General features: G+C 43.1%; 1 protein-coding gene across 1 annotated transcript in view; it reads left to right on the plus strand.

Annotated features, from left to right (window-relative positions):
- The first annotated feature begins 1,016 nt into the window (after positions 1–1,016).
- The window catches only part of ATP1A1 (ATPase Na+/K+ transporting subunit alpha 1), a 31,322-nt gene continuing 6,290 nt past the window's right edge, over positions 1,017–26,048 (plus strand). The window contains exons 1-16 of the mRNA XM_074974473.1: positions 1,017–1,199; positions 9,842–9,955; positions 10,657–10,716; positions 12,244–12,447; positions 12,842–12,955; positions 13,551–13,685; positions 14,016–14,133; positions 15,342–15,610; positions 16,741–16,939; positions 18,230–18,339; positions 19,471–19,605; positions 20,136–20,328; positions 20,890–21,065; positions 21,938–22,074; positions 24,812–24,962; positions 25,736–25,904. Of these exons, the coding sequence (XP_074830574.1) occupies positions 1,188–1,199; positions 9,842–9,955; positions 10,657–10,716; positions 12,244–12,447; positions 12,842–12,955; positions 13,551–13,685; positions 14,016–14,133; positions 15,342–15,610; positions 16,741–16,939; positions 18,230–18,339; positions 19,471–19,605; positions 20,136–20,328; positions 20,890–21,065; positions 21,938–22,074; positions 24,812–24,962; positions 25,736–25,904 (2,296 nt within the window). The 5' untranslated portion in view covers positions 1,017–1,187. The remainder of the gene's footprint in view (positions 1,200–9,841; positions 9,956–10,656; positions 10,717–12,243; positions 12,448–12,841; positions 12,956–13,550; positions 13,686–14,015; positions 14,134–15,341; positions 15,611–16,740; positions 16,940–18,229; positions 18,340–19,470; positions 19,606–20,135; positions 20,329–20,889; positions 21,066–21,937; positions 22,075–24,811; positions 24,963–25,735; positions 25,905–26,048) is intronic.

The following is a 26,048-nucleotide window of genomic DNA, read 5'->3' on the forward strand; positions in this document are numbered from 1 at the left end:
AGCTTAAAGATAACTTAGTAGGTCAAGCCCCCCAAAAGCTTGAAAAGATACAACATAGATATAGCAACAAGATTTTGTGTGTTAGAGTGAGGAGGTCTTGACATGCATGGAATGTGGATGTATGTCTACTGCATGCATGCGTTCGGTGTATGTCCATGCACATCCATGGCGGCCATGCATGCAAGGCTTGATTCTCCAATCCATTGCACCTGCTGATTTTGTAAAAATTCTACCACATCACAAATTATTCACTTATGCCGTTCATTAAGAGTGTTTTACACTCACTTTGCACAAGTATAAATGATGGCACAACGTGTGTAAGGCTGTTGGTATAAACTGACCTTCTCAAACTTCTTTCTTGCATGAAAGCTTCTTGTTACTGTGGTATCTGCTGTGCATCTACTTTGAAAGTGTGGGGGTGGATGGGTGTGTGATATCTGACCCTTCTTCCGAACACTATACTCACTGGAAAGGAGCACTGGGTGTCTGTGTCACTTCTTCCTCACATACACTCACACTCCCCTCAGTACAGTATTAGGAAGAAGTCCTACCAGGAAGTGTTCCCTGAGACACGTTTACGTAAGTGTCTGTCTGTTAGGTGTGGACCCTGAAAACCTGTGGCTATCCGCGGACCACGGTTGCAGATGGACGCGGCTCTAAACTTTATGTAGTTTTTGCCTCTTCCTCTCTGAAGCACCTGGTAGTGCCCGCTCCCCAAGCCCGGAGCCGAGCGCGAACAGCCTCCAGGTCCGGGACGGCGGGGGCAGGCGGACGACGGATGCTGTGGCGACGCCTCTGCCGATGCCGGCTGGGTTTCCCGCCCCAGCTGGAGCCCTCCCCCCCGCCGCGCGCGCGGGGCGGGGGGGGGTTCTGCCCGGGGGCGCGCAGGGCGGAGCTGGGGCCGGCGCTCACACACCAGGCCGCTGGCGCGCGCCCGCTCTCACGAGCGAAGCCGGCGAGGCGGGTGGGGGGCGGGGCCTCGCTCCCTTCTTTAGGCGGCGGGAAGCGGCGCCCGCAGTCGCAGCTCGGCGGGGGCGGCAGCAGCAGCGGGCCGGGAGTCGCTCGGGCGGGCGGGGGAGCCGCGGAGTTGCCGGTGTCGCCGTCGCAGCAGCAGCAGCAGGAGTCCCGGCCGCGGCGCAGGACACGTGGCAGCCCCGAGTGAGACCGCGCGCCCCGGCACCGCCACCATGGGCAAGGGGGTGAGTGTGCGGGAAGCCCGGCGGGGCGGGCCCTGGGGCGCGCGGGCCCGGCCCGGCTCCAGGCGGGCGTGGCCCGGGGGCGCCTCGTGGCTTTGCCGAGGCCCGGCGGCGGCGGCCGGGAAGGAGGGAGGCGCCCCCGCCCGCGCGCAGCCGGCTGCGCAAACGGGCGCCACACGCCGGGGCCGCCGCTCTTCAGCCAGGCGCCCGCCCGCGGGGCCCGGAGCTAGGCGCCGGGGCGCGACGTCGGAAGGGGCCGGTGGGCTCGGCCCTGGGTGCCGGGGAGGCTGCGGCTGGTTCCCGGGGGTCTGCGGGACCCTAGGCAGGCAATGAACAACCGCCGTCCGGCGTTGGAGGGGCGGTCACGCCAGGGGTCCGGCCGCGTTGATGCCGGGCTCTAACTTTACGCGATGAATAAGCCACTAGGGGGTGGTGTGTGTGACGGAGAGCTGGTTTTTAAAGGAGCGGTACAACTAGCTCTACAGTTTGTTTCCTTGAAAGGCATCCGATCGCTTTAGGCATACAGGGGGAGGTTTCGGTTTTTGAAACTGATCTTAGTTTAAATCGTAACACTTAGAAGAATGAAATTTGCTCTAACATGAGTAAAAGCTGCATAGGAAAAAAATGGGGGTGGGGTGCGGGGGAGAGTAAAGACCTTAATCTAATGTTTAAGCTATTGTAGAAACCTGGTGAGCAGATCAGTCTGTTAAAATGGAGAGTGCCTCATCTGACCAGGTTCTGTGTAACATTTCTGATAACTTTACTTTTTTTTCCCTCTTTTCCCCTCCATTGGGTTTGTGGCTAACAAATTGGCCAAGTTTTTCAGGTTGTTACAAAGGGCCTTTGCCTGTGGATGGTGTGGGTGAATGCATGTTCCAGGTTGAAGGTTATACTAGCAGTCCCCAGGTCAACATGGAAAAGAAATCTTAGTTGTATGGTAACCTTATCAGATGCCCTTCTGGAGCTAAACTTGAAAGTATGGTCATTTAAATATCTTCTGGCTATTATAAAAGTACTTTACACTCCTTAAAGTACAAGGCCCGGAGGGGAAAGTTTGCATGGTAATAGGTACTGCTTGTTTAGCAATAGTAACCAGAGCCAGTGATAAAAAGGGGAGGGAAGAAAGGTGTTCAGGATTGAGAAACTCATTGCATCACACCAAACCTGTTAACTGCTGGCATGGTATAATATAACACAATGCTTTGTGTAGTTTTCCCCTCTTGGGTAAGGGGCTGGATCGGCATTTTTGATTCCTTTCAGATTGCCAGGTTGTAACTGGCAATGAAAAGAGCTTCTTATGGCTGATTATTCATAATAATAAAAATCCCTTAATAATAAATAATAATAAAAATAGTAAGGTTGAGTGAAGCCAAGAAAGCAAAAGCCAAGACTTTTGGAACAGACAGAGAAGAACTTTGTGTCTTAAAGCTAGCATAAAGGAAAAAACCCTCCCTAATTGATCATTTAGACTCAGTTTTAAAAATAAAAAGCAGTGTCTGTTTTTAATCTGAATATTTTAGATGGTGTACAGGTAACTATGTGGAGGGAAACTTTTTTTCTATTAAGGTTCTTAAAACATTTCCTGAAAGGTTCTAAAATGACTCTGCTTATTTAGTAATAATATTTAGCAGTTACAGTGGTCTGTTTCCAAAGTGCTGTACAAATATTGACTGACCTAACATTGGATTGATCAGTGCCATTTAGCAATCACAATGTTGACGTAAATGCATGAATGGTAGGAGAGCCATGAGAACACAAGACTGTGCAGACACTTTTTAAAAAAGAAAAAAATCAGCAAAGTCCTTCTGTTATTTAGTAGCCCAGAAAAAACATTGGAGAGTATAATGTATCTCAGTCTGTTAGGTTGTTTAATTATTTACAGTTGTCCAAAAGGGTAATTGGCACTACAAACTTCGTGGCCACTGTAACTAGGTACAGTTAATCTACTGTATTATGTAAATTGGTTTTGTAAAGCTCCTGACTCAAACACATTGTCAGAACATCCTGTAGAAACTGTTCACTGCAGTTATAGCCCAAAGGCCAGGGTGGGGGTGGATTAAGGTGTTCTGAGTGGTGGGGGTTGTGTTGGATATTTTAATGTCTTGTATTCTATATAAGCACTTAAAAATGTCCAGTGACACAGATTATGCATATTAAGACTGTTTTAAGTTTCAATACTAGGTCAAAAACAAAGGAGCAAGGAGGGGTACTAATGGAAAATCTGTGACAGAGTAGTTAGTTTGTGTGTATGTGTTCGTGTTCTTAGTCAGAATGTGTGTACTATCTTGTGACTTTGCAACACTGTTCTATTAATGTGTCAAATCAGAGCCTGTTAAAGAAAGGGATGTGAAATGGAACTGAGTGAGGAAAGACTGTGTGGTTTAACCACAAATATTGTTCACCCATCTTTGCTTGGTTTATCCAAACAGGAAAAGGGGTTTTGTTTTGTTTTGTTTTTCCTTTTTCTTTTAACCAAGTGTCAGTTCATGGGAAGGGAGAACTGTGCTCCTTATAACTGCTATATATGGGGAAGGTAGGGGGTATGAAAAGAAGCTGATGGAAACAGCCACTCTACTTACACGGTAGTGAGGGAGGAGGAATCTGATGACTGGCTGCTTTGCTGGGTTTTCAGCCAAATAGTACAGCTGTCAGGAGCTCAGCTCTTGTCCCCTCAAGACACACAGGATTGTGAGGAACAGAGGTAGCCAAGAGACTGTCTCATTCTCTGTATTATCCCGAACTGCTTTTTATACCATCTTGCCTGAAAATTGCCTAAGGAGGAGCAGCAGCTTACTCTGTTACTTTTCCCCTCCGCTTCCTTTTTTTAAACTGGTTGTAGGATACACTCACTGAAGCATACAGTTTGACCTCTGGAGGTGAGACTCAAAATTGAAGCCTGCTCAGCCCTGGCTAGGCTTCTTTTCTTGCCAGAAACTAGCAAAATTTGGGGGGAACAGACCAGCTGAGAAAAGGGATCTTTCAAAAGCAGTTACTGATTTGTGGGTGCCCAAACTGACCCCTTAAAAAGGCGCTGACTTTCAGAAGGTGCTCTGTACTTCCAGAAAATCAGGCCCCTTGTAAAGTGTTGAGTTGGGCACCTAAAATCACTTCGCACTTTTTCAAAAGTTGGCCAACATGATGATCTCCCTTTTGCTGTATCTGTTTGTTTGACTCTACATGGCAAGTAGTGTGCTCTATATTGTCTTGAATATTGGAGCCTATTTGTGCTGTCCTACAGCAAGAACAAATCATGCTTCACATTAGGACAGCCCCACAAATCAGGAAGGACTGCTCAGTCATGAGTTTTCTGGGTTTCAGAAGCCAGCTCTGCTTATGGTTCTGATGAAAATAGTTCCATGGAACAGAAAGGGTTATCTAGCATTTGCTGTCTTTTTATTCCATGAATGGCCCAGCTTTTGAACATAGCTAGTTTTTTAAGTGTGGCTTCCACATACTTCTTTCCATAAAGGGGGAGGGAGAAGTTGAGTATAGGACTGAAAACAGCAAGTCTGCTCACTGTGTCTAACTGGGGTGTAATGAGGTCTCCCTAGCCATTCCGTAAAACTTCTGTGGCAGTATGCTAGTCATTCATAGCAGTGGCTCTCAATCTTTCCAGACTACTCTACTCCTTTCAGGAGCCTGATTTGTCTTGAGTACCACCAAGTTTCACCTCACTTAAACTACTTGCTTACAAAATCAGACATAAAAATGTCACATCACACTATTATGAAAAATGTGCTTATTTTCTCATTTTTACTATATAATTATAAATCAATTGGAATATAAATTTTGTACTTACATTTCCATGTATAGTATAGAGAACAGTATAAACAAGTCATCGTATGAAATTGTAGTTTGTACCGACTTCGCTAGTGCTTTTTATGTAGCCTGTTTGTTTGTAAAACTAGACAAATATGTAGGTGAGTTGATGTACCCCCTGGAAGACATTTGAGTACTCCCAGGGGTACAGTACCGCTGATTCAGAGTAACCATGTTGTACTGTAAAATCAGAAGCCGGAAGCTGAACATTCAAACTTGGCTTTTTTTGAGGGGGCAGAAGGGGAAAGGCTAGCTATAGCATTTCCTAAATTTGATGAGGGGCAGTTTTGCTGTCTATCACTGGGAAAGTGGTCCTTGCCCATGACTGGAGAATATAATTACTGGAAACTGTCTTTGAGGCAGCAGGACAGTAACTCATTCTGCCTTGTGCCATACTGTTCAAAATGTAAATATCAAGAGGTCTCCAATCCTTTTTTTTTTTTTTTTTTAAACTCTGGCTCTCATCATGCATCACTTCAATCAGCATAGATTGAGACCTTATAGAATGGTACATCTGAATGTCTCTTCTGCTGCCTTTCTCCCCTGCCAAGAATCATTGCTTTTGTTGTTAACAGTGTCTACCATAACCTGCTCTGTTAGGCTTCCTGCTCTCCTTTATTTGGGACCCAACATAGTCACAGATCTGGGCTGTGTAAAGCCTATAAAGCTCTGGCTAAGAAGCTCTGACTGGACCAGTGGAAAACAGGGACATTTCCCAACCTCTTGCAGGGATAGTTTCCTTGTGGATCACTGTCATTTGGCGAAATCAGGGGTAGTCAATTCCTTTTTGTCAAGGTCCAAATTTCTTGATCAAGGTATAGTCAAGGTCCAGACTCCAGAAAAACATTTTTCACACCGCAGTAACAAAAAGTAAATAAGATTTCACGGTCTAGTCAAAAGCAACTGGCAGTATGCATTTGGCCCGCTGTCTGCCTATTGGCTACCCCTGGGCTAAGTGAAACACCTGAAGTGTGGGTGCTTTGCAACCATAAGGGCTTGGAACTTGTGAAAAATGAAAACCTAAGTACTTGCAATTCTCACTGAATTTTGTAGGTGCTCAAGTACATCTGAAAATTAGGCCAACTTCAGTGCAGTCTTAATTTATGTAGAAACTGCTGATTTAGGCCTCCCCTCCCCACCCTGGCTAGGGGTAAGTCCATTTTCAATCCCTAACCAGATTATCACACTCAAATATAACTGCGTATAAGACCACTTGCAGAAACTGTGCCTAGCTGCTGTAGCTTTAGGTTCAGGGTGAGAGCAGAATGGGATTTAGGGATTAATAACAAGAATTTTTGTTAAACTGGGGACACATCGCTGGAAGTAACAGAGGAGAAGGACCTTGGAGTATTGGTTGATCACAGGATGACTATTAGCTGCCAATGTTATATGGCCATGAAAAAAGCTAATGTGGTCTTGGGATGCATCAGGCGAGGTATTTCCAGTAGAGATAAGTAGTTGTTAGTACCATTGTACAAGGCACTTGTGAGACCTCATCTGGAATATTGTGTGCAGTTCTGGTCTCCCATGTTTAAGAAAGATGAATTCAAACTGGAACAGGTACAGAGAAGGGCTACTAGGATGATCCAAGGAATGGAAAACCTGCCTTATGAAAGGGGACTCAAAGAGCTTGGCTTCTTTAGCCTAACCAAAATAAGGCTATGGGGAGATATGATTGCTCTGTGTAAATATATCAGAGGGATAAATACCGGAGAGGGAGAGGAATTATTTAAGCTCAGTACCAATGTGGACACAAGAACAAATGGATATAAACTGGCCATCAGGAAGTTTAGATTTGAAATTTAGATGAAGGTTTCTAACCATCAGAGGAGTGAAGTTCTGGAACAGCCTACCAGTGGAAACAGTGGGGGCAAAAGACATATCTGGCTTCAAGATTAAGCTTGATTAAATTTATGGAAGGGATGAGATGATGGGGTAGCCTAATTCTGGCAATTAATTGATCTTCAACTATTAGCGGTAGATATGCCCAGTGGCCTGTGTTGGGATGTTGGGTGGGGTGGGGTGTGAGTTACTACAGAGAATTCTTTCCTGGGTGTCTGGCTGGTGAGTCTTGCCCACATGCTCAGGGTTCAGCTGATCACCATATTTGGGGTCGGGAAGGAATTTTCCTCCAGGGCAGATTGGCAGAGGTCCTGGGGGTTTTTCGCCTTCCTCTGCACAGGTCACTTGCTGGAGGATTCTCTGCACCTCAGTCTTTAAACCAGGATTTGAGGACTTCAGTAGCTCAGACATAGGTTAGAGGTTTTACAGGAGTGGGTGGGTGAGATTTTGTGGCCTGCGTTGTGCAGGAGGTCAGACTAGATGATCATAATGGTCCCTTCTGATCTTAAAGTCCATGAATGGTGTCCATGTTTAGATTGGAAAATCTCAGTTCTTAAACAAAAACGAACATTCAATAAATGAGTAGAATTGGGAATTGTGAGTCAGAGCAGTATGAGATCTGAATTATGCTTTCAGTTTAAACTGCTAGATTGAATTGGCTTTTTGATGTGTAGGCCTTGCAAGGACCACTCAGTATATTCTACTCATTCAAACAGGATTCTGGGCAGCATGGTTGGGTCAGAGTGCCCTCAGGATGTGGCTTGGATTGGGGTGGGGGGTGGAATACAGGGCTGAAATGAGCAAGTTAACCTCCAGCTACTTTCTGAATAGGCAGAATTACAAAAGTATTAGGGAAAGTAATGTGAAGCAGACAGATTTTACACAGTACTGTGCACCCTGCCCTGTATGTACATTTGGAAATCACACTTGCCTTTTAAGCTTCAGGAAGATCATGAAATGTACATTGTGTACAGCAGAGGGTAAACGCCTAGTATCAATTCATAATTTAAAGTCAAATTTGTGTTAGACTGGAGGATGTGGATTGAAATTATAGCAACTTTTTCTGTACTCTGAAAATATCTTTCAAGTTGCCTTGTAGCAGATTCTTGTGATCTTGGAATGTCAGTACGTACAGGTTCAGTGCTGTTCTAAGCATGTAACACTGCTTTCACCTTTTTTAAAAAATGTGGTTTTAGTATGGTGAAGACAATCTTTAGCTGTACTTCATTCTTTACAGATAAAAGAGGAGGTAAAGGACAAGTTCCACTCTAGTCATTAAAAATAACCTGCAGCGTTCTTTTGACTGTTGCACAGCTCTCCTATGGCTGCATGCAGAAGTATGAACGTAAATTCTCACCTCCAGTAAAGAAGGGAATATAGTTCTTTATGGAATCTTTTCTGTCAGTGTCAGCAATGAAAATAGACTGCTTGGTTTCACTTGTTTAGTTTATGGTCCGTTTTACGTTCAGATGTACAGTGTAACTTAATGGTTTTCAACCTTTTTTTTCATTTGCAGACTTCTAAAAAAAAATTTCAGATGGAGTTGCAGATCCCTTTGGAAATTTTAGACATAGTTTGCAGACCCCCAGGGTCTGTGGGCCATAGTTTGAAACCACTGGTGTAATTAAATATTTCTCTTTATCCTAAGTTTTGTGAAAGGTCATTCCTAATGCTTGAATATTAGACCCTGTTAACAGGTTCTTGGCATGCATTACTCTGACTTGCCAGTAATCCAATTTCTGATCAGAGGTGCATGCACAACATAGTGAGTAGCTTATTGTATTAGTTTTATTATCATCCATTTCTCATAATAGCCATTATAGCTTAAGGTTTTATCAGAGCCTGTCATTTTAACTGTGGTGGAAAAAGTGCCAAGGGAAAATGTTAGTAATTGTTAAATGTTACGCAAAATGGAAGGAGGAAGAGTTGTGTCACTAGAGGTTTGTGCAAGTATGGAAATCTACCTTGCGATGGGTGGAGCAGAGGGAGATTGTATTTGCATTTCATGGTCCCACTGCAATAGGCAGGGACACAAACTGCCTAGGGCTACTAGTGCCTCATAGGGAAATTCCTTTTGTTTTTCGATTTAGAGATGTTTCTGCTGCTTAATTGTCCTGTACTTCTCCTCTTCCTGTGTGTCTCGATTGCCACAGACATCTGTATGAAAACCATCTCTATTGCTTTGGTGCTTGTCTGCTGCTGCTTATTACCCTCCACAGCCTGAATTAAGCATCAAAGATCACAATTTTGTGCAAACACCCTATGTAATTAAGGGGAATAAGTCTGTTTTCAGGCATCTCTTATGTAAGCATAGTCAGTTTGTTCCATGAGGCATACACAGCTCTAAGTGGGTGGATTATTTGTTTTTGTGATAACACACATCCTGCTTATATGCCAAAATATTTATAGGGGGATCTGCTCTATAAAGTAAAACCAGTCTTCAAAAATAATTTGCACTGTTTGTTTGGGAGACTGTCAGAGCAAGTATGGAAGTATCTTGAAATGAACTCTTGCCAAGTTTTTGGGATGCACGAAATGTCAAATCTGTTTTCAAATTGATTAAACTATTGACGCTCTTCTCTTCCTGCCCCATCATCACCCCACTCACCCCCTTAGAATAACATGAGAAAACAAAGAGTTAATACACATCTGAAGGAATTTTGTATGTAGTCTGGAGCTGGTTTCTTGTGATGTGGATCACTTCTGGTTGGACTGAGGCTCAGAGCTCAAAACTGATCTGTGAATAGGGTGCAGCTTGCTATTTGTCTAGTAACTTCAGCCAGCACTTGTGCAATCCCTGGCAGTAATCCATGCAGCATAGGGATATTATTGAGCAGACTAGTCTTTTTACCAGCTTGTTTATAAGAAAGTAGCATATTTAAAATTCTGTGCATGGGGAATATAGAAATCATACACACTACTGAAGTAGTTAAACATCAGCCATTTCTCAAAACACCTTTTTTTTTTTTTTTTTTTTTTCTCAGACTGGACATGACAAGTATGAGCCTACTGCTACATCAGAACATGGTGCTGGGAAGAAAAAGGGGAAGAAAGAGAAAAAGAGGGATATGGATGAACTGAAAAAGGAAGTCTCATTGGTAAGAAAGTGAGGAAGGGGAAGAATTGGTGGCTCTTCAACAACATGCACTGCCTTGAAAACACTGTCTTCAGGTGCCTACCTTTAAAAATCTGACATTGGTACAGAAACTAAAGGCATCTAGTAAGTTTTCAGTGCAGCCATAATATAAATGTATACCCCCCAGAGTAAGCGCAGCTCTGGCAGCGGAAGTGCAGTCTTCCCCACATTGTCCTACCTGTAAAAAGAAAAGGAGTACTTGTGGCACCTTAGAGACTAACCAATTTATTTGAGCATGAGCTTTTGTGAGCTACAGCTCACTTCATCGGATGTATTCAGTGAAGTGAGCTGTAGCTCACGAAAGCTTATGCTCAGATAAATTGGTTAGTCTCTAAGGTGCCACAAGCACTCCTTTTTCTTTTTGCGAATACAGACTAACATGGCTGCTACTCTGAAACATCTTTTAACAACACTCAGCAATGCTACCTAGAATAAATCCACTCTGAATAGTGGTAAGCAGGGTGAGAGGAATGAAATGGTGAGGTTACAACTTTGGAACCATCTCAGCTTTAACTCTCTTCCTTGCCATGAAAACCTCCATCTTACGAAGCTATTATTGGCAAGGGAATGGAGAGTAGAAAGCCAGTAAGTAGCCTCTGCTCACTGTTATGCATGAACTGTTATTACACATTCCCACTCCAATCTCTTCTCTCTTTCCTTCAGGATGATCATAAACTCAGCCTTGATGAACTTCATCGTAAATACGGAACAGACTTGAGTCGGGTAGGTAGATTTTTTGCGTGTCCCTTTTGTCAACTTCTAAAAAGGAACAGGTTCACCGATATGATAAGCCTACTGTGAAAGGAGATATGGGTGCTGTCAAATTTGTTTACCACCACTCTTTCAGTTAGAGCTCACAAATATTTGTATCCTTCCTCCCTTTATATTGACTGGCTCAAATATTTTAGTGACTGTTCATTAACAAAGTTGGGATTTATTCATTGACTCTTAAGTATTCCAAGGTCAAATTGATTCTTAGGTTTTGCATTGAGTGTTCTTGCTTGTGTTCTCTTGCACGTGTATTTGTCTGGTAATCCTCTGCTGTAAACCAGGACATGGCCACAAATGTAACACTGACCATCAGTTGATATAAAAGTAACATTTTAACTAAGGGTGGTGGAATCTCAGACAAGAAGCAACCTCCCACTGAGTTATTTTACTTGATAACTAAAGGGATAGAGCATTTTGAAATAGTCTTGTTTAAAGAGGAACTTAATGTCCTGATTGTTTTGTACAAGTGTATTTCTGCTCTCCTAATAAAGGGACCCTCAGCAAGAGAGAAACTGACTGTACAGGACGCACACAACCTAGAAAAAATTTTTCCCCAGTTTTCAGGCAAAAAAAATCTTGTAGGTAGATTGTGTAACTAGTTGGTTTAAAAAAAAAAAATCTTCAGACAAACTTTAAAAAAAAAAATTCTACGTCACTTATCTCCCACTTGACTTTTTTTCTGAGGATTGTAGAAACATGTAAAATGTGCTAGCTTGCTAAGATTAATATCACATACATGAATTGGTCAGCACTTTGAGCAGGGTACAATGCTGGTTTTACACCTTGGTTGGTATTGTTTAGTTGACAGCTGTTTCCTACAAGGTTTGATGCAGCAAGACATCTTTTATTTTGGGTCTTTTATAGCACAGTAGGGCGAGAAACTTAATTCTTCTCATACAAGTCAAGCTTTTTGAAAACTTGAGAGACTTTTTTGGGAAGACTAAAATCAAAATAGCCACATAAAAGGCCATTTTGATTTTTGCTTGTACCATAACTTCCGAGCCTCTGACAGTCTGTTGTGGACTGTTCGGGGGGGGGGTCATAACTACCACAATTGTGGTCCCATCACACCTTTGACATAGAAGGCCCATCATCATTGTGAACTCCTGTACTATTCCTTTCACCTGGCCAGCTTGTACTTTCATATGAGAGCTGGAAATAGAAGTTACTTGTGAGGCTTTTTTTATTATGCGGATTTGTAGTACAAATACTTACCTGGAGACACTAAAAGGCTACACAAGCTCCCATTGTCTTTGCCCTTTTATTGTAAGGAAAGTGTTCTCTCCTTTAGCTTGCAGGAGCAGAGGGGGAAGCAAAGCAGAGGCAGGCCTTTGTTTTCATTCTTGCGTAAGAGCAGGAATGAACTCAGAATGGCTTGCTCAATCTACATTTGACCAATGCCTCAAACTGAGGAAGAGCATGGTGGTCTGACCTTACTGCAGCGCTATAACTAAACTACCTTCCCAACCTGCCTTCTAGGGTTTGACAGCCGCTCGTGCTGCCGAGATTTTGGCTCGGGATGGCCCAAATGCCCTCACACCTCCCCCTACCACTCCGGAATGGGTAAAGTTCTGCCGGCAGCTGTTTGGAGGATTCTCCCTCCTCTTATGGATTGGAGCTGTTCTTTGTTTTCTGGCTTATGGCATCCAGGCTGTAATGGAGGAGGAGCCAAATAATGATAACGTGAGTACTTGTGTACTAAGCTTATTTGCATGGAGCTAGACATGTTGTTTGTCTTGCATCTAAACCTTCAGTCCAGGAACTTTTTTCCTAAGGCTTTTAGTGAATGGTAGTATTTTCATAACTATAGTCTCAGTCTGGTTTAATTCTTGTGCTTCTACATATATGGTTTTCAATCCATGCCTTCAGCAGCTGAATTCCAGCTCACATCAGATCTCATTAACGGAAGTTTCACCTGTTTCCTGGAACATAAAATTGACTGTAGCTCTTGATTAACTTGTGCACATACACTGTGCAAAGACTGCAAGTAGCTTTGCAATTTAGTGTAAGCATTAGAAATTGAAAAATAAACCCTTCAGTCAGAATCTGCTCTCAGTTGACTCTTTGTGCATTGCAGTTGTATCTGGGTGTTGTGTTGGCTGCTGTCGTTATCATAACTGGCTGCTTCTCTTACTACCAAGAAGCAAAGAGTTCTAAGATCATGGAATCCTTCAAAAACATGGTGCCTCAGGTATGTAATGTCTGATCACCCAGTGGTCGATCAGGCTTTAGCTAGCTCAGGATTGTTAACCAGATTAGAATCTTTCTGTCACTGCAAAATACATGACTGGATTTAGGGAGTATTTTATTAGTTTTTAAGCAGATTTTACTTCTTTAATGCCAACCTGTCAGTATGGGTCTCCATCTGTTAAAAGTGGAAGTTTCATATTTCTGTTGGCATTAGCAAAGTTACTTAGCGCACAATAACAAACGCTAGCTATGCTCCCCGCTGGATGAGTGTCACCAGTTATTGGTGTCCAGTAAAGCACTTGTCTGCAGCTTCTTAGTATATTGGACTTCTGTTGGCCTGATTATAAAGCACTTAAAGAAATTTAGCTCTGATTTGGATTAAATAGCCTACGTCGCACATAACCGCCATAGGGCCTTATTACCATGGCATAAGGAGCTTTTTATGACAGGAAAACTAAACCCATTAGTTTTCTTCAACCACATTCCTGTCTGTGATAAATAAGTTGACTTACCACCATGAGAGGAAAGACCCTCTGGCCCCTTTAAGCCTTTTCTGAATTATATTTAAAGTAGTGTATTCCTTGACTTTTCTATAGCAAGCCCTTGTGATCAGAAATGGTGAGAAGTTGAGCATAAATGCTGAAGGTGTTGTAGTTGGAGATCTAGTGGAGGTGAAAGGAGGAGACAGAATTCCGGCTGATCTTCGTATCATAAGTGCTCATGGCTGTAAGGTGGGTGCATTTTCTAATGTCTCTGAAAACCCCATTCCATACTAAGGGAGTCACTTTTCTAACTAGCTAAATTCAATGCTGAATTTATGGGATGTTAGTTTTTTGATGATGATATAGAAGTGCCCTAGAATTCCAATGTTTTCCCCTTTAAATTCAGGGCTTTGGAGCAGAGCCCGGAGCTGGAGCAGCTCCGGAGCAGTGGAGCAGCAAGTTTTTGCCTGGAGCTGGAGCGGAGCCAGAGCACAGCTCCAAAGCCCTGCTTAAATTTCTTCTCCTTCCTGGGTATTTGTCCGCTTGCGCAAGAAACATTGTGATATATCTTCTATGCAGGTGGATAACTCCTCACTCACTGGTGAGTCAGAGCCTCAGACCAGGTCTCCAGATTTCACGAACGAGAACCCACTGGAGACCAGGAACATTGCTTTCTTTTCCACCAACTGTGTGGAAGGTACATGGCTTTAATACTCCATAAAATGTGCACTAATGTAACACCGGGGGGTTAAAATATTAAATCAAGAAACTGCTATGGCAGTATAAATGTTTAATGTGTAACTTTATGTAGTTGGAAGCACATGGACTCCACTTCCAACTTCCTGCAAACAACCAGGGTATAGGCCCTTGGAGAGAGGCTGTATCTGATAGGAAATTGACCGTGTGTAATTGGACAGTAAGCTTCTGCAGCAACATTAGCTTTTGAGTTTCCCGTTTCCTTCAAGATGTTGCTTTATTCTACTTCTATTAATTTAACTAATTCAAACCTTTAGAAAGGACAAAGAACATGGGTTTTTATAGCTCCCGTGGCATCGTTCTCACCCAAAGGCCCAATTGAGGTCAGACAGAGGTGTTTGAAAATAACACAGCTGCTTTAGAGAATTCCAGTGCCCATCAAACAGAACTAGTATTCCACCTTAGAATTCTTCAGTAGACTCAGTGGCTATTGTATGAATTAGCCCCTCCCTTTGTCATTTGTGACCCAACACTGTGTGACATGACATGTCCCAGTGTAACCAGATAGAGTACAATGAGGATTTACAAATAAAAAGTAGTGTCTCTTTTGGTAAACATGTGGGGCTCAGTTCTGCCCTCAGATATGCACGTATATATCTTTATGGCAACACACATAATATGCCTAGATCACATTGTCAATCCAGTGTTGGAGGAGAAATGTTGTACTGCATAGCTGGTTGACGCTTGTCATGTTGTACCAGAGGGATAGGCCCCAAAATAGGGACTGGCATTTGGAAGGGATTCCCTTCTTCTGCTGTAATAAGCAAGCAAAAGTCTGTGCCTGCTTATGTCATTACGTCATCCATTTGGCAGAAAGCTATCTGCCCTCTTAAAAATCCTGTGGATGCACCGCCATGCGGCAGGTCCTTATTCACTAACTGGAATCCAAGGGAGGAGGTGTGCAGGAACTTTACATGGCAATGGTGATGGTATTTACACAAGAATTCCTGCTCTAGGGCTGGGTTAGAGATTCGTCCTCACATATGCTTGATGTGGATGAGGGTGTAAAGGCTATTGTGGTGTGAACAAACATGGTTATTTTAAATGAATCTATGGAGATCTGATTAAGCACCTCCAAACTCAAACCAGAGCTTTCTGTGTTTGGCATCAGTGAGTACTCTATTAAAGCCTGTTGCCTCTCACTTCCAGGCACTGCCCGTGGTGTTGTCATTAACATTGGCGATAATACTGTGATGGGCCGTATTGCCACTCTCGCATCTGGACTGGAAGGGGGGAAAACTCCCATTGCAACGGAGATTGAGCATTTTATTCACATCATCACTGGAGTGGCTGTGTTCCTGGGAGTCACCTTCTTCATCCTCTCATTGATCCTTGAGTACACCTGGCTGGAGGCTGTCATCTTCCTCATTGGAATCATTGTCGCCAACGTTCCTGAGGGTCTCCTTGCTACTGTCACGGTGAGCTGGTGGGGAATATCAAGATAGTTTGAAATTAGTTGCACTTAATCTTAGATTGTACTTGAAGGCAAACTGTAGTGTAGCAAGGGGTATTCTCATCGCTGAGCAGTTTTCTTGGTCTGTGTGGGTAGGGCCAACCTGTGATAGTGATTAATTTAGTTTTGAGAAACAGTCACATTATTCTACCTTGTACCAACTCATCCAAACTACATTGGAACCCTTCTGCAAAATTAACCACAGTTTTGACACTCTTCAGCTAGTGTACATGGGCCCCAAATTACTAAATCATAAAGTTTCATATTGCAAGACTGTTAACTCTTTAGTCAGGTTTCAGAGTAGCAGCTGTGTTAGTCTGTATTCACAAAAAGAAAAGGAGTACTTGTGGCGCCTTAGAAACTAACAAATTTATTTGAGCATAAGCTTTCATGAGCTTCAGCTCACTTCATCGGATGCATTCTGCATCCGATGAAGTGAGCTGTAGCTCATGAAAGCTTATGCTCAAATTAAATTTGTTAGTCTCTGAGGTGCCACAAGTACTCCTTTTCTCTTTAGTCAAAAAGTCAGGACTATATAAATGCAGTTCCCTTTCTGATACAGTGAAAAGCAGGAGACTATCCAGTATGGTGACATTTGTGTGTGTTTTTGTGTTTTTGTTTTGTTTTGTTTTTTAAAAGAGGTTAAACCAAAAAACCCCACTATTTTGAAGTAAAGTAACAAAGGTACCTTCCACCTGCAGAGTCTCATACCTTTTGAGTTCCCAACTGAATGGCTGGGAAAGGCCATTCCCACTTACTTTAGATGGTAAATCAGGGCCATGTCTGGCTAAACTGTTTCAAAAACTTCTCATGTTCTTGAGTAGTTTCTGTACTTTCTTTATTGGCATTTCATTTTAAGGCCTTCTGACCCAAAATGTGATGTGATATAGGAGATGTTTAAATTTAGACCAGACTGTATTTTCTCCTTCATAAACAAGTCTAAGAATCAGTGCTTTCTGTTCTTGTGGGGGCGTGGTAACGGCAGCTTCTAAATGCAAAATTACTGCACTCTAGTGCCAGTTGTGGGCTATGTAGAACTAAATTAGTGTACAAGCACCTGTCTGATTCTTCCATCTTTCTCACTTCCTCTCCCAGGTGTGTCTGACACTAACAGCCAAGCGTATGGCTCGTAAGAACTGTCTGGTGAAGAACTTGGAAGCTGTGGAAACCCTGGGCTCCACATCTACCATCTGCTCTGACAAAACTGGTACCCTGACTCAGAACCGCATGACAGTTGCCCACATGTGGTTTGACAATCAGATTCATGAGGCCGACACCACAGAGAACCAGAGCGGTAAGAAAAGCTCTCTCAATTAGAGTTTCTGATTAGCATGTTGTGCTAGAGGTGTCTTGACTTACAGATAGTGTAAAAAAACTTTGGTGTCTGGAGTGCAGAGTTGGGAGGATTTAGAACTTGTCTGCTACAGTTCCTGGTTAATCAATATAAACCTCATTATGGCCCCATGCTCTAACTTCCTTTCCTCTTTATCTTGAATGTCCAACTCATTGGACTGGTGACTCTAGACAGTGAGCATTAGAAAGATCACTTTCCCTAGTTCCGATTCACATTTTGGATTTGATCTCAGACCTTGATGTTACCTACCACTTGGCAAAATATCCAAATCTTATCACCGCTCAAAGTGCCTGTAAATCATGAGTTTCAGTGCTAGCTCTGCCACTCTAATTTTTTCTAAACTAGAAAATGTTGTTTTGGTTATCAGGTGCACTTGCACTGGTGAGGAAGACTTGATTTTTTTCCGTAGGTCTGATCGTGCTTGTCTGATCCAGTTTTGAAAGTGGCTGTGTCTGGTCTACACTAGTACTTCAACCATGTTTAATACAGCGCAAAGTATCAAGCTATATAAATACAAAGCATTATTAGAAGCCGTATAAACATTTGGGCTGGCGATAGTAGGAATAAACCAGTGCTTATTCCATGAAGAAAAATCTTCAAGGCTTAATAGTTGTGTCCCTCCCAACTAGCAAATGACTTTTTAAAAGGCTTTTGCCTGGTTTACTGTTTCCAGGGAAACCATGTTCAATTCATGTCATTTGAAGGTCCTCAACAATAAACATGGGGTACATGGAGTGGAGGAGTCCTTTAATTGTCATCCCTGTGATAAACTTTCACATTTAACCTTTCACATTCATTTTGCAGACTTGTCATAGTGAGGCCAGGATTTCCCTAACAGTGAGTGGGAGGGCTGGAGTGGAACCCAGGAATTTTGATTCCTAGTGTCCCAGTCTGTGAAAGGAAGTCAGTCTGACCCTTGCCACTACTGAAAGCATAACTACTAGTATATAGAATCTAAACTAAAAAAGCCTGTTCTTAAAATGCTTAGCTACTCTGTTAATCCCCAGGCCTTTCCCTACTCACCACCTGCTCCCCAGAGTAACTTGTGACTAGATGAGTGGCTAAAATTTAGGGAAGAAGACGCAGATGCAAAACTCCCAGTAGGACAAATAATGAGCATTTTTTTTATAGTCTGAGGTAGAAAAGACCGAGACTTTACACTAAGCTGAATTAAGCCTTTTCCCTGATCTGTTTGGCACCTTAACATTTCCCTTCTCCCCCTGCTTCCAGGTGCCTCCTTTGACAAGAGTTCTCTTACCTGGGGTGCTCTGTCCAGAGTTGCAGGTCTCTGCAACCGTGCTGTGTTCCAGGCTAACCAAGAAAATGTACCTATTCTCAAGGTGAGTTCAATAAATGCATCCTAAACTATCCTGACAACAATTTTTGCTCTGATTTGTTGGTGTTACAATCCACTTGTCTAGACTGGTGAAGGCAGTGCAGTAACAATTTATGTCCAGTCTCTGTGACATGCCCGCCAGTCCCAGGATTGCAGTGGACATGTAGGGTGGGAAGGCCAGCTGGTGCTCCTGGCTTTTCCTGCAAACAGACCCATAGAGGAAAGCTGGGGAAGCAATCTCCCTTTCTGTGCTTCTGGCAGGTGTGGGAGTGGTTCTGAGGGTGGTTGATGTGTGGCTCCTGCAGCATGATTTCTGCCTTCTGCCAACCCCAGACATCTGCAGGTTAAGGGAGTAGAACACACAGGAACTGAAAATGTTCCAGAGCAAGGTTTCATGCACAGCTTGGTGCATTTTCTCCCCTCTTTTGGTTATTCCCACATAATACGTGAGGTGTGGGTTCCATGACAGTATACTTTGCTTTAAAGAAACTGGCAGTGGTGGGCATAGGAGCAGAGTGAGCAGCTGTCATAGGATCTTTCATTAACTTCACAGTACACTTGTGCCTAATCTTGTCTGACCTTCTGACATAATTGTATGTCACTAAAGCAAATGCCACATGGCAATAATCATGGAGGAGAGATGCTAAGCTAAGATCCAGCCTAGTCTAATGTCTGCAAAAGTGAAGCATTGCTCTTGTGTCCAGTGTTTGACATGTTAATTATGTCACTTAATGCATTACTGGAAGGTGCTTGTATACTATGCTTGATAGCAGCAGTGTAGAAGATCCCATGCAGAACGCAATAACTGTCTTGATTATTCATCAATACTGGTTCTGTGACAATATTTAAAAACAGGGGATTTATAATCTGCTACCATAAAATCTTATACCTATTATAATCCTGCTTCTTGCATCTCTTCATTCATAACTTGAAGCTGTTAAAAATAATTTATTACTGTAATACGTGTCTGCCACAACTCTTCTTCTTATAATGTCCTGTTGGTTACATAACTTTCTCCACATTCTAGAGGTCTGCTTGACTTTGGCTTCAGCCTTCTTTGAAATGCTTGGTCCCTTTTCTGAAAGGAGTGAGCGCATGCAAGTTTACAATGTGTGAAACTTTTATATTTTAACAGAGGGCAGTTGCAGGTGATGCATCTGAATCTGCACTTCTAAAATGTATTGAAGTGTGCTGTGGATCTGTCAAAGAGATGAGAGAAAGGAATGCCAAAGTAGTGGAAATACCATTCAACTCTACCAACAAATACCAGGTAAAAGGGAGCGAGAACCTCCTGAGGAAGAAGGGTTCCCAGGCCCCATATGTTAATTTATACAAAGTGCCTCAGGGACTAAATCAGCCCTGAATAACACACACCAGTGTCTGCAGTGGGATTGCATTGGCTGCAAATAGGTTTTTTTGTTTTGTTTTGTTACATATCTGAGTGTTGTGATGGGAGACTAGGAGAGGTTGAATCTGGGGAACTAACTGAAGTGCAAATGTTATCTTTTAAAATAAATGACACGCACACTAGAGCGTTCTCGACACTCACATATAACCAAGGTCGTGGGAGAGAACTCGCCGGAATTCCTGTGGTTTCCAGAGTACCTTAAAGGGATCTGCCTTAATTCTCCAGTTCACTGCTGAATACTTGGAGTGAGTGTTAAGCACTTTCTGTCTATACAACTCTTCCAAATCACTGTGGAAACTAACCATTCTGTGTGGCATTTTTAATGGGAACAGTCCCATTAATCTCATGCTATACAAATATAAAGCAGTAAAAGCTCTTCTCTTACAACCTAGCTGTCTATCCATAAGAATGCCAATCCATCAGAGTCTCGCTACCTGCTGGTGATGAAGGGAGCCCCAGAGAGAATCCTGGACCGCTGCAGCTCCATTTTGATCCATGGAAAAGAGAAGCCGCTGGATGAGGAGGCAAAAGATGCTTTTCAAAATGCCTACCTTGAACTGGGAGGCCTTGGGGAGAGAGTACTAGGTAAGGAAATGCAGTCATCGTGCACTGCCAGTGGTTTTGGCTCCACACAGAACGCCACAGAAGCAATGGGTTAAGTACAGGGGGTTGTGTTCTGTTCTGGCAATGCAACTGTCTCTAACCTACCGGGCACTTCGGCATTGATCTGGAAAGACCCTCTCCCTTGGGAGGGATATGCACTTGTTCTAATATTGGGTGCAGCCTACATGGACGTTTCGGGGTCCCATCATACAGGGTAGCCGGACTGCTTGGATCAAAATGAATCAATGCATGCTGGAACCTATCACTTTCCATGGGCTGCATTATATTAAAAATTGCTCCATTTAAAGTAAATTAAGTAGTTCTTGGTCACTTGGCATTGGCAACTAGCCACTAGTGTAGGAAAAACTTTTAAGCCATCAGGAGCTATGCTTACTTTGAATAACATTGACTGGGCTCCTGAGCAGAAGACCTGGCACTAACTTACAGAGCTCATCACAACTGTTGTTCACAATAAGTGAATTCACCACTAAACCTGCCTGCTTAGGGGCACAAACTAATCATCGTTTTTGACTTTCTCTGCAGGCTTTTGCCACTTGGCTCTGCCAGATGATCAGTTCCCGGAAGGCTTCCAGTTTGACACCGATGACATCAACTTTCCTGTGGAAAAACTCTGCTTTGTTGGGCTGATTTCTATGATTGACCCTCCTCGTGCTGCTGTGCCAGATGCTGTTGGCAAATGCAGAAGTGCTGGAATCAAGGTATCTCTCTTTTTGAGTGTGTGCGATGACGGGAGCTAAAATACAAATGAACCGAGTGAGCCCAGTATTCAGACCTGGAAGAAACTAGGTTCTCCTTCAAGTGCTGATCCTTATGTGTGTTCCACATATGTGTACTGCATGTGCCTGAGACTGGAGATTTGTAGCTAGTAGTGAATACTTCCCTGGGCCCAGTTCACTCTGATGCTGTTCTTAAAGGCTAAGACACTTAACAATGCTTTGGAAGTTTGCCATTTAACTTAACGGAGTAATGCAGGGTCCACGGTAATCAAATAGCAGACTGAAAAAAAGTTTTTTTGATGGAGAGTCCAGATTCCTAATATCCAGGGGCTGAACTTGTCTGAGTAAGACAAAGTTGGGCTTAATATTCTGTTGGTTAGCTCCTGTCTCTTAACCCAGTGCTGGTCTAAAAGTATTGATGACAGTCCTGTAGATGGAAGTCATCTTCCTGATCAGGAAATGCAAGCTTCCCTGCACTGCTCTCTTTTCCCTTCCTCAGGGGAACCACCTGGGCATGGGGAGCTCTATTTCTATGTTCTGTTAATTTCTTCTTGGCCTCCTGAGATCCCCAGCAAATGGGCCTGTTGTAATGCCATGCCTATTAAATATCTGGCTGAGCTCAGATTTGCTTCCCGGATGTCACCTTGCTGACTCTCTCGCAGTCTGAATTGACATGGCGGGGTTCAACAAGAACAGAGCAACTCTGGAAATAAGACTTAATCCTTACCACAATTTACTTGTGACAACAAAAGGAAGCGTTAACACTCCTTCAGTATGCACTCTGTCTCTGTTCTACAGAGCGCTGCTCAACAGAACGGGTTAGGCTTTCACAGTGTCTGATGTTTGCATTGCAGGTTATCATGGTTACGGGAGACCATCCAATCACAGCCAAAGCTATTGCCAAGGGTGTCGGCATCATCTCTGAGGGCAATGAAACAGTAGAGGATATTGCTGCTCGTCTGAATATCCCTGTCAGCCAGGTCAACCCCAGGTACTGAACAGAAAAAACATTGTAGATAGAAAGGAAAAGGCTGTCTTAGAATAAAGACTGCCTCTCATGTCTCCCCTGCACAATCCCCTCTTAGCTTTACTTTATCTGAGACTGGAAGTTAACATGTCTAACGCTGCACACTGTATTTCTTTGGCACTTGTCACACACCCAGTGAAATGTTCACGTGACCCCAAAATGTTCTAGTAACTACTAGATTTTTACATAAGGGCAAATAACTTTGAAGCAAAACTCAAAAAGCTTGTTTGCATCATGTTAGTGTGCATAAACCAAAAGCAGGACACACCTTCCTGATTTCATAGCTGCCAGCACTGGTAACTGTGTCCTGAGTGGAGATCGTGGAATTATTAACAGGGAATTTAGCAGATGCACAACTGACCAAATCGCCATTGAAGATGTATTTAATGTTAAGATTAATAAATGTTTCAGTACTTAAGTACTTGAAGTACTTAAAGTAAGGCTTGAGTACTTAAAGGTCCAATTTTAGTCCAGTTTTTACCCAAAACTTATTTAAGCTTGTTTATAATATAACAATGTTGTTATGCTTGGAAGGACTAGATTGTTTTATTGGTAAATGTCAGAAAACATTTTCACTGTACACACACAAACTGATGAGAAAATCCATCAGTAATTGAAATTTTGAGATAAGCAAAGTGAGGAAAGCACTGCTTGAGAACGAAGTTTGACTTAACGGTATTTACTTCATAAATTTTTATACGTGATGTTTGTGTCTTACTATTATAGTTTTAACTTTTTTGAATCTCAGTACCTACTGTCATTAAATTATTGTCGGACCCCCCCCCCCCATAATTTCCCACAACTGTGAAAATTTAAGTAGATAAATGTTTTAAGTGCATAAAAAAAATCCATTACCAGTTGAAATTATAAAAAAAAATAAAAATTGAATTCGGCCAAGCTTAATTAAAGAAAAGCTTAACTATTAATAAACTACATGTCAAAACTGGACTAAAAGCCCCCTTTGAGTGCCGAAGACGCTGAAACGTTGATTAAAGGTTTGTGGAAGAACTCAAATGAAAAGTGAAAATGACTAGGCTGTTCTAACTGTCTAATCTGAGTGGCCTGCAAAAATTCAAACAATATAGTTATACTGAGTGTAAGGTTCCTTACTTATAATGTAAGGAAACGTAACTGGAACTCTCTTTAAAAGTTGACCTCCCATTCAACTCCAAAGAGAAATATTTTAAATTTTAAATCAAACCAGCTGGTTAAGACTCTCAAAAGTCAAAACAAGGTCCTGTTCCCTCGAGTTTCAGATCTGAATTTTTTGGGTGGGCAGAGGAACTGAGGAGCTCTGGGGATAGCATTCAAAACTGATCTTAAGGTCCATAGCACCAAAGTAGGGTAGATGGACAAATACTTGAGTTCCCTTCAGGACTTCGCTTCCCCTCACTGGTTAATATAGGGTGCCTTCACTACCTGAGAGCACAGCATTTGAAATATTTATCTGGCAAATTCACCCTATTCATAAGCTGGCTGCTTATACGGTTACTGGGCTGCCTGCATTGTTTAGCCTGACCAAGCCTTTGTTTTGCTTGGAGGATCTCTACAGAGTGCTTGTGAAGTGTGAATAGACAGCTTGTGGAATGAATTGCTGAGGAAGATGAAATATTGAGGTTAGATTTTTTGAGAGGGTAACTTCATAACCCTCATTATGTGATAATGCAGGCTAAAGAGGATAACTGGACCACATGTTTGAGGGTAGGGTGACCAGATGTCCCTATTTTATAGGGACAGTCCTGATTTTTGGGTCTTTATCTTATATAGGCTCCTTTTTAAACCCCCCCCCCCCCCCCCCGGTCCCGATTTTTCACATTTGCTGTCTGGTCACCCTATATGAGGGTCTTGGTGTGGCTGGCTGTGAGGTCAGAAAGGAATTTCCCCTTATGTACAATGTTGCATCACTAGCTACATGTATTATCCTTTTGGCCAGTAATGGGTTGGATGCTGGACTAGATAAGAGCTGGTGGTCTGATGTAGTCTGGCATGGATATACACCCTATGTGGGTAAGAAAATAAAAAATATTAGAGCATAACATGATCTCTGTGTGTTAGAATATTTCTTAACTGTAGACTAAGTTCCCTGTAAGCTGCGCAGCCAACGCCTTAGTGCCATGCAGGCGCTCAGGGGACCTGCCAGGGTAGAGGTGCCCTTAGCCTGGCCCCCAACTCTGCCGTGGCACCCCTATCCCGGCCTGGACCTGCCAGGGGAAGGGTGCCTTTCCTATAGCCCCAGAGCTATGTGGTGGGGAGAGGTGCCTCTTCCTTCCCCCCCCACCCCCCAGCCCAGGTGCTGCTGGGGGGAGTCCTCTCTCTCCCCGCCATAGCCCCAGAGCACCCTCCTGCACCTCCGAACTCCTCAGCCCACCCCTACCATATTAATTTTATGTACACTAATATGAAGATGTGTGACACATCACCTCCATATTGGTGCACATAACAAAATTCATTCCACACATCGGTGGGAAACAGTAGAGGGAACACTGACCGTGGAACACAGGAACAGTCTTTCTTCCCTCTCCTACGGTAAGAGTTGGTCACACAAGATATGACACCCCAAACATTATAAAATGTGGAATCTCCTCCTCCTCTGAAGGCAGTACTTTTTAAGTATATTAAAAGCTGAGGCTTCCCTTTTGTAGTGTGCATAAGAGTTGTGGGTTAATGGAAGGTGTGTGAGTGTTTTTTTGTTAAATCCCAGGGATGCCAAGGCCTGTGTTGTCCATGGCACAGATCTGAAGGACATGACCAGTGAACAACTAGATGACATTCTGACTCATCATACAGAAATTGTGTTTGCCAGGACATCTCCTCAGCAGAAGCTTATAATTGTGGAAGGTTGCCAACGACAGGTAAGGAGAGAGTGCTAAGCTATTTGATCATCCATAAAAGTATTCGCTTTAAGCTACCAGCTCAAGTATGCAGCATGTTCAAGAGCAACAGCACGGCCTAGACATCTCTCACCGCTCTGGAATATGTCTGCCTAGTTGTTCAGGGTTTTCTTTATAGTAACAGCAACAGCTGCAGAAGCACTTAGTGATACTGTTCTGAGCCATAGCTAGGTATTCTGTATAGACGTCATATATGAATATGGACACTATGAGGAAAGGTGTATGATATGCATTTTCAGATCAGTGCCATGCATCACTGCAGGCCTCATAAGTGACCTGCAAGGGGAAAAGTTGTTGCTGAAGTTAGATTTAAGGTCTGAACACTTAGGGAGAGAGGGGCTTAAACTTTCAACATTATTACCATCCTACCCTAAGACCAGAGGCATCCAATGTGTTCTCCAGAGAAAGCAACAAGTCCAGATATGAAATTCCTGACTGACTGCAGGCTTCAGAGAAGCATACCAGGTCTCTGTACTTCAAAGAAGACACAGAGTCTCTTTCAAAAATCCTTCACTGATCACCTACAAGACCTTGATCGGGTCCCAAACATAGCACTAAAAGAGCCATTTCCAGCTACAGGTCCTGTTCAGAAAAATTGCTAGTCACGATTGTGACAGACCCTTGGGGAGGGGTTAATGGTAATACCCTTGGAAGACTCGTACATTGCCTCGAGGGCGTCCAAGTTTGCACATTCCTATTGTGGGAACTGAACTCTTCTCTTTCCCTGTGCATAGGGAGCCATTGTAGCTGTTACTGGTGACGGTGTGAATGACTCCCCAGCTCTGAAGAAAGCAGACATTGGTGTTGCCATGGGTATTGCTGGCTCTGACGTCTCTAAACAGGCAGCTGACATGATTCTCCTGGATGACAACTTTGCCTCCATTGTAACTGGTGTAGAGGAAGGTGAATTTCCAAGCCCCTGTTGAACTTCAATTAGCACACTAAGTGTAGGCAATTCTAGTTTATCCCACAGGGTATCACCAAGTATCTCTGAAAGACTTCCCTTAACTTGGGTTTATAATTCACTTTCACAGTAAAGTCTTACCA

This window comes from Natator depressus, chromosome 1 (assembly GCF_965152275.1).
Source record: "Natator depressus isolate rNatDep1 chromosome 1, rNatDep2.hap1, whole genome shotgun sequence".
Taxonomy (NCBI): Eukaryota; Metazoa; Chordata; order Testudines; family Cheloniidae; genus Natator; species Natator depressus.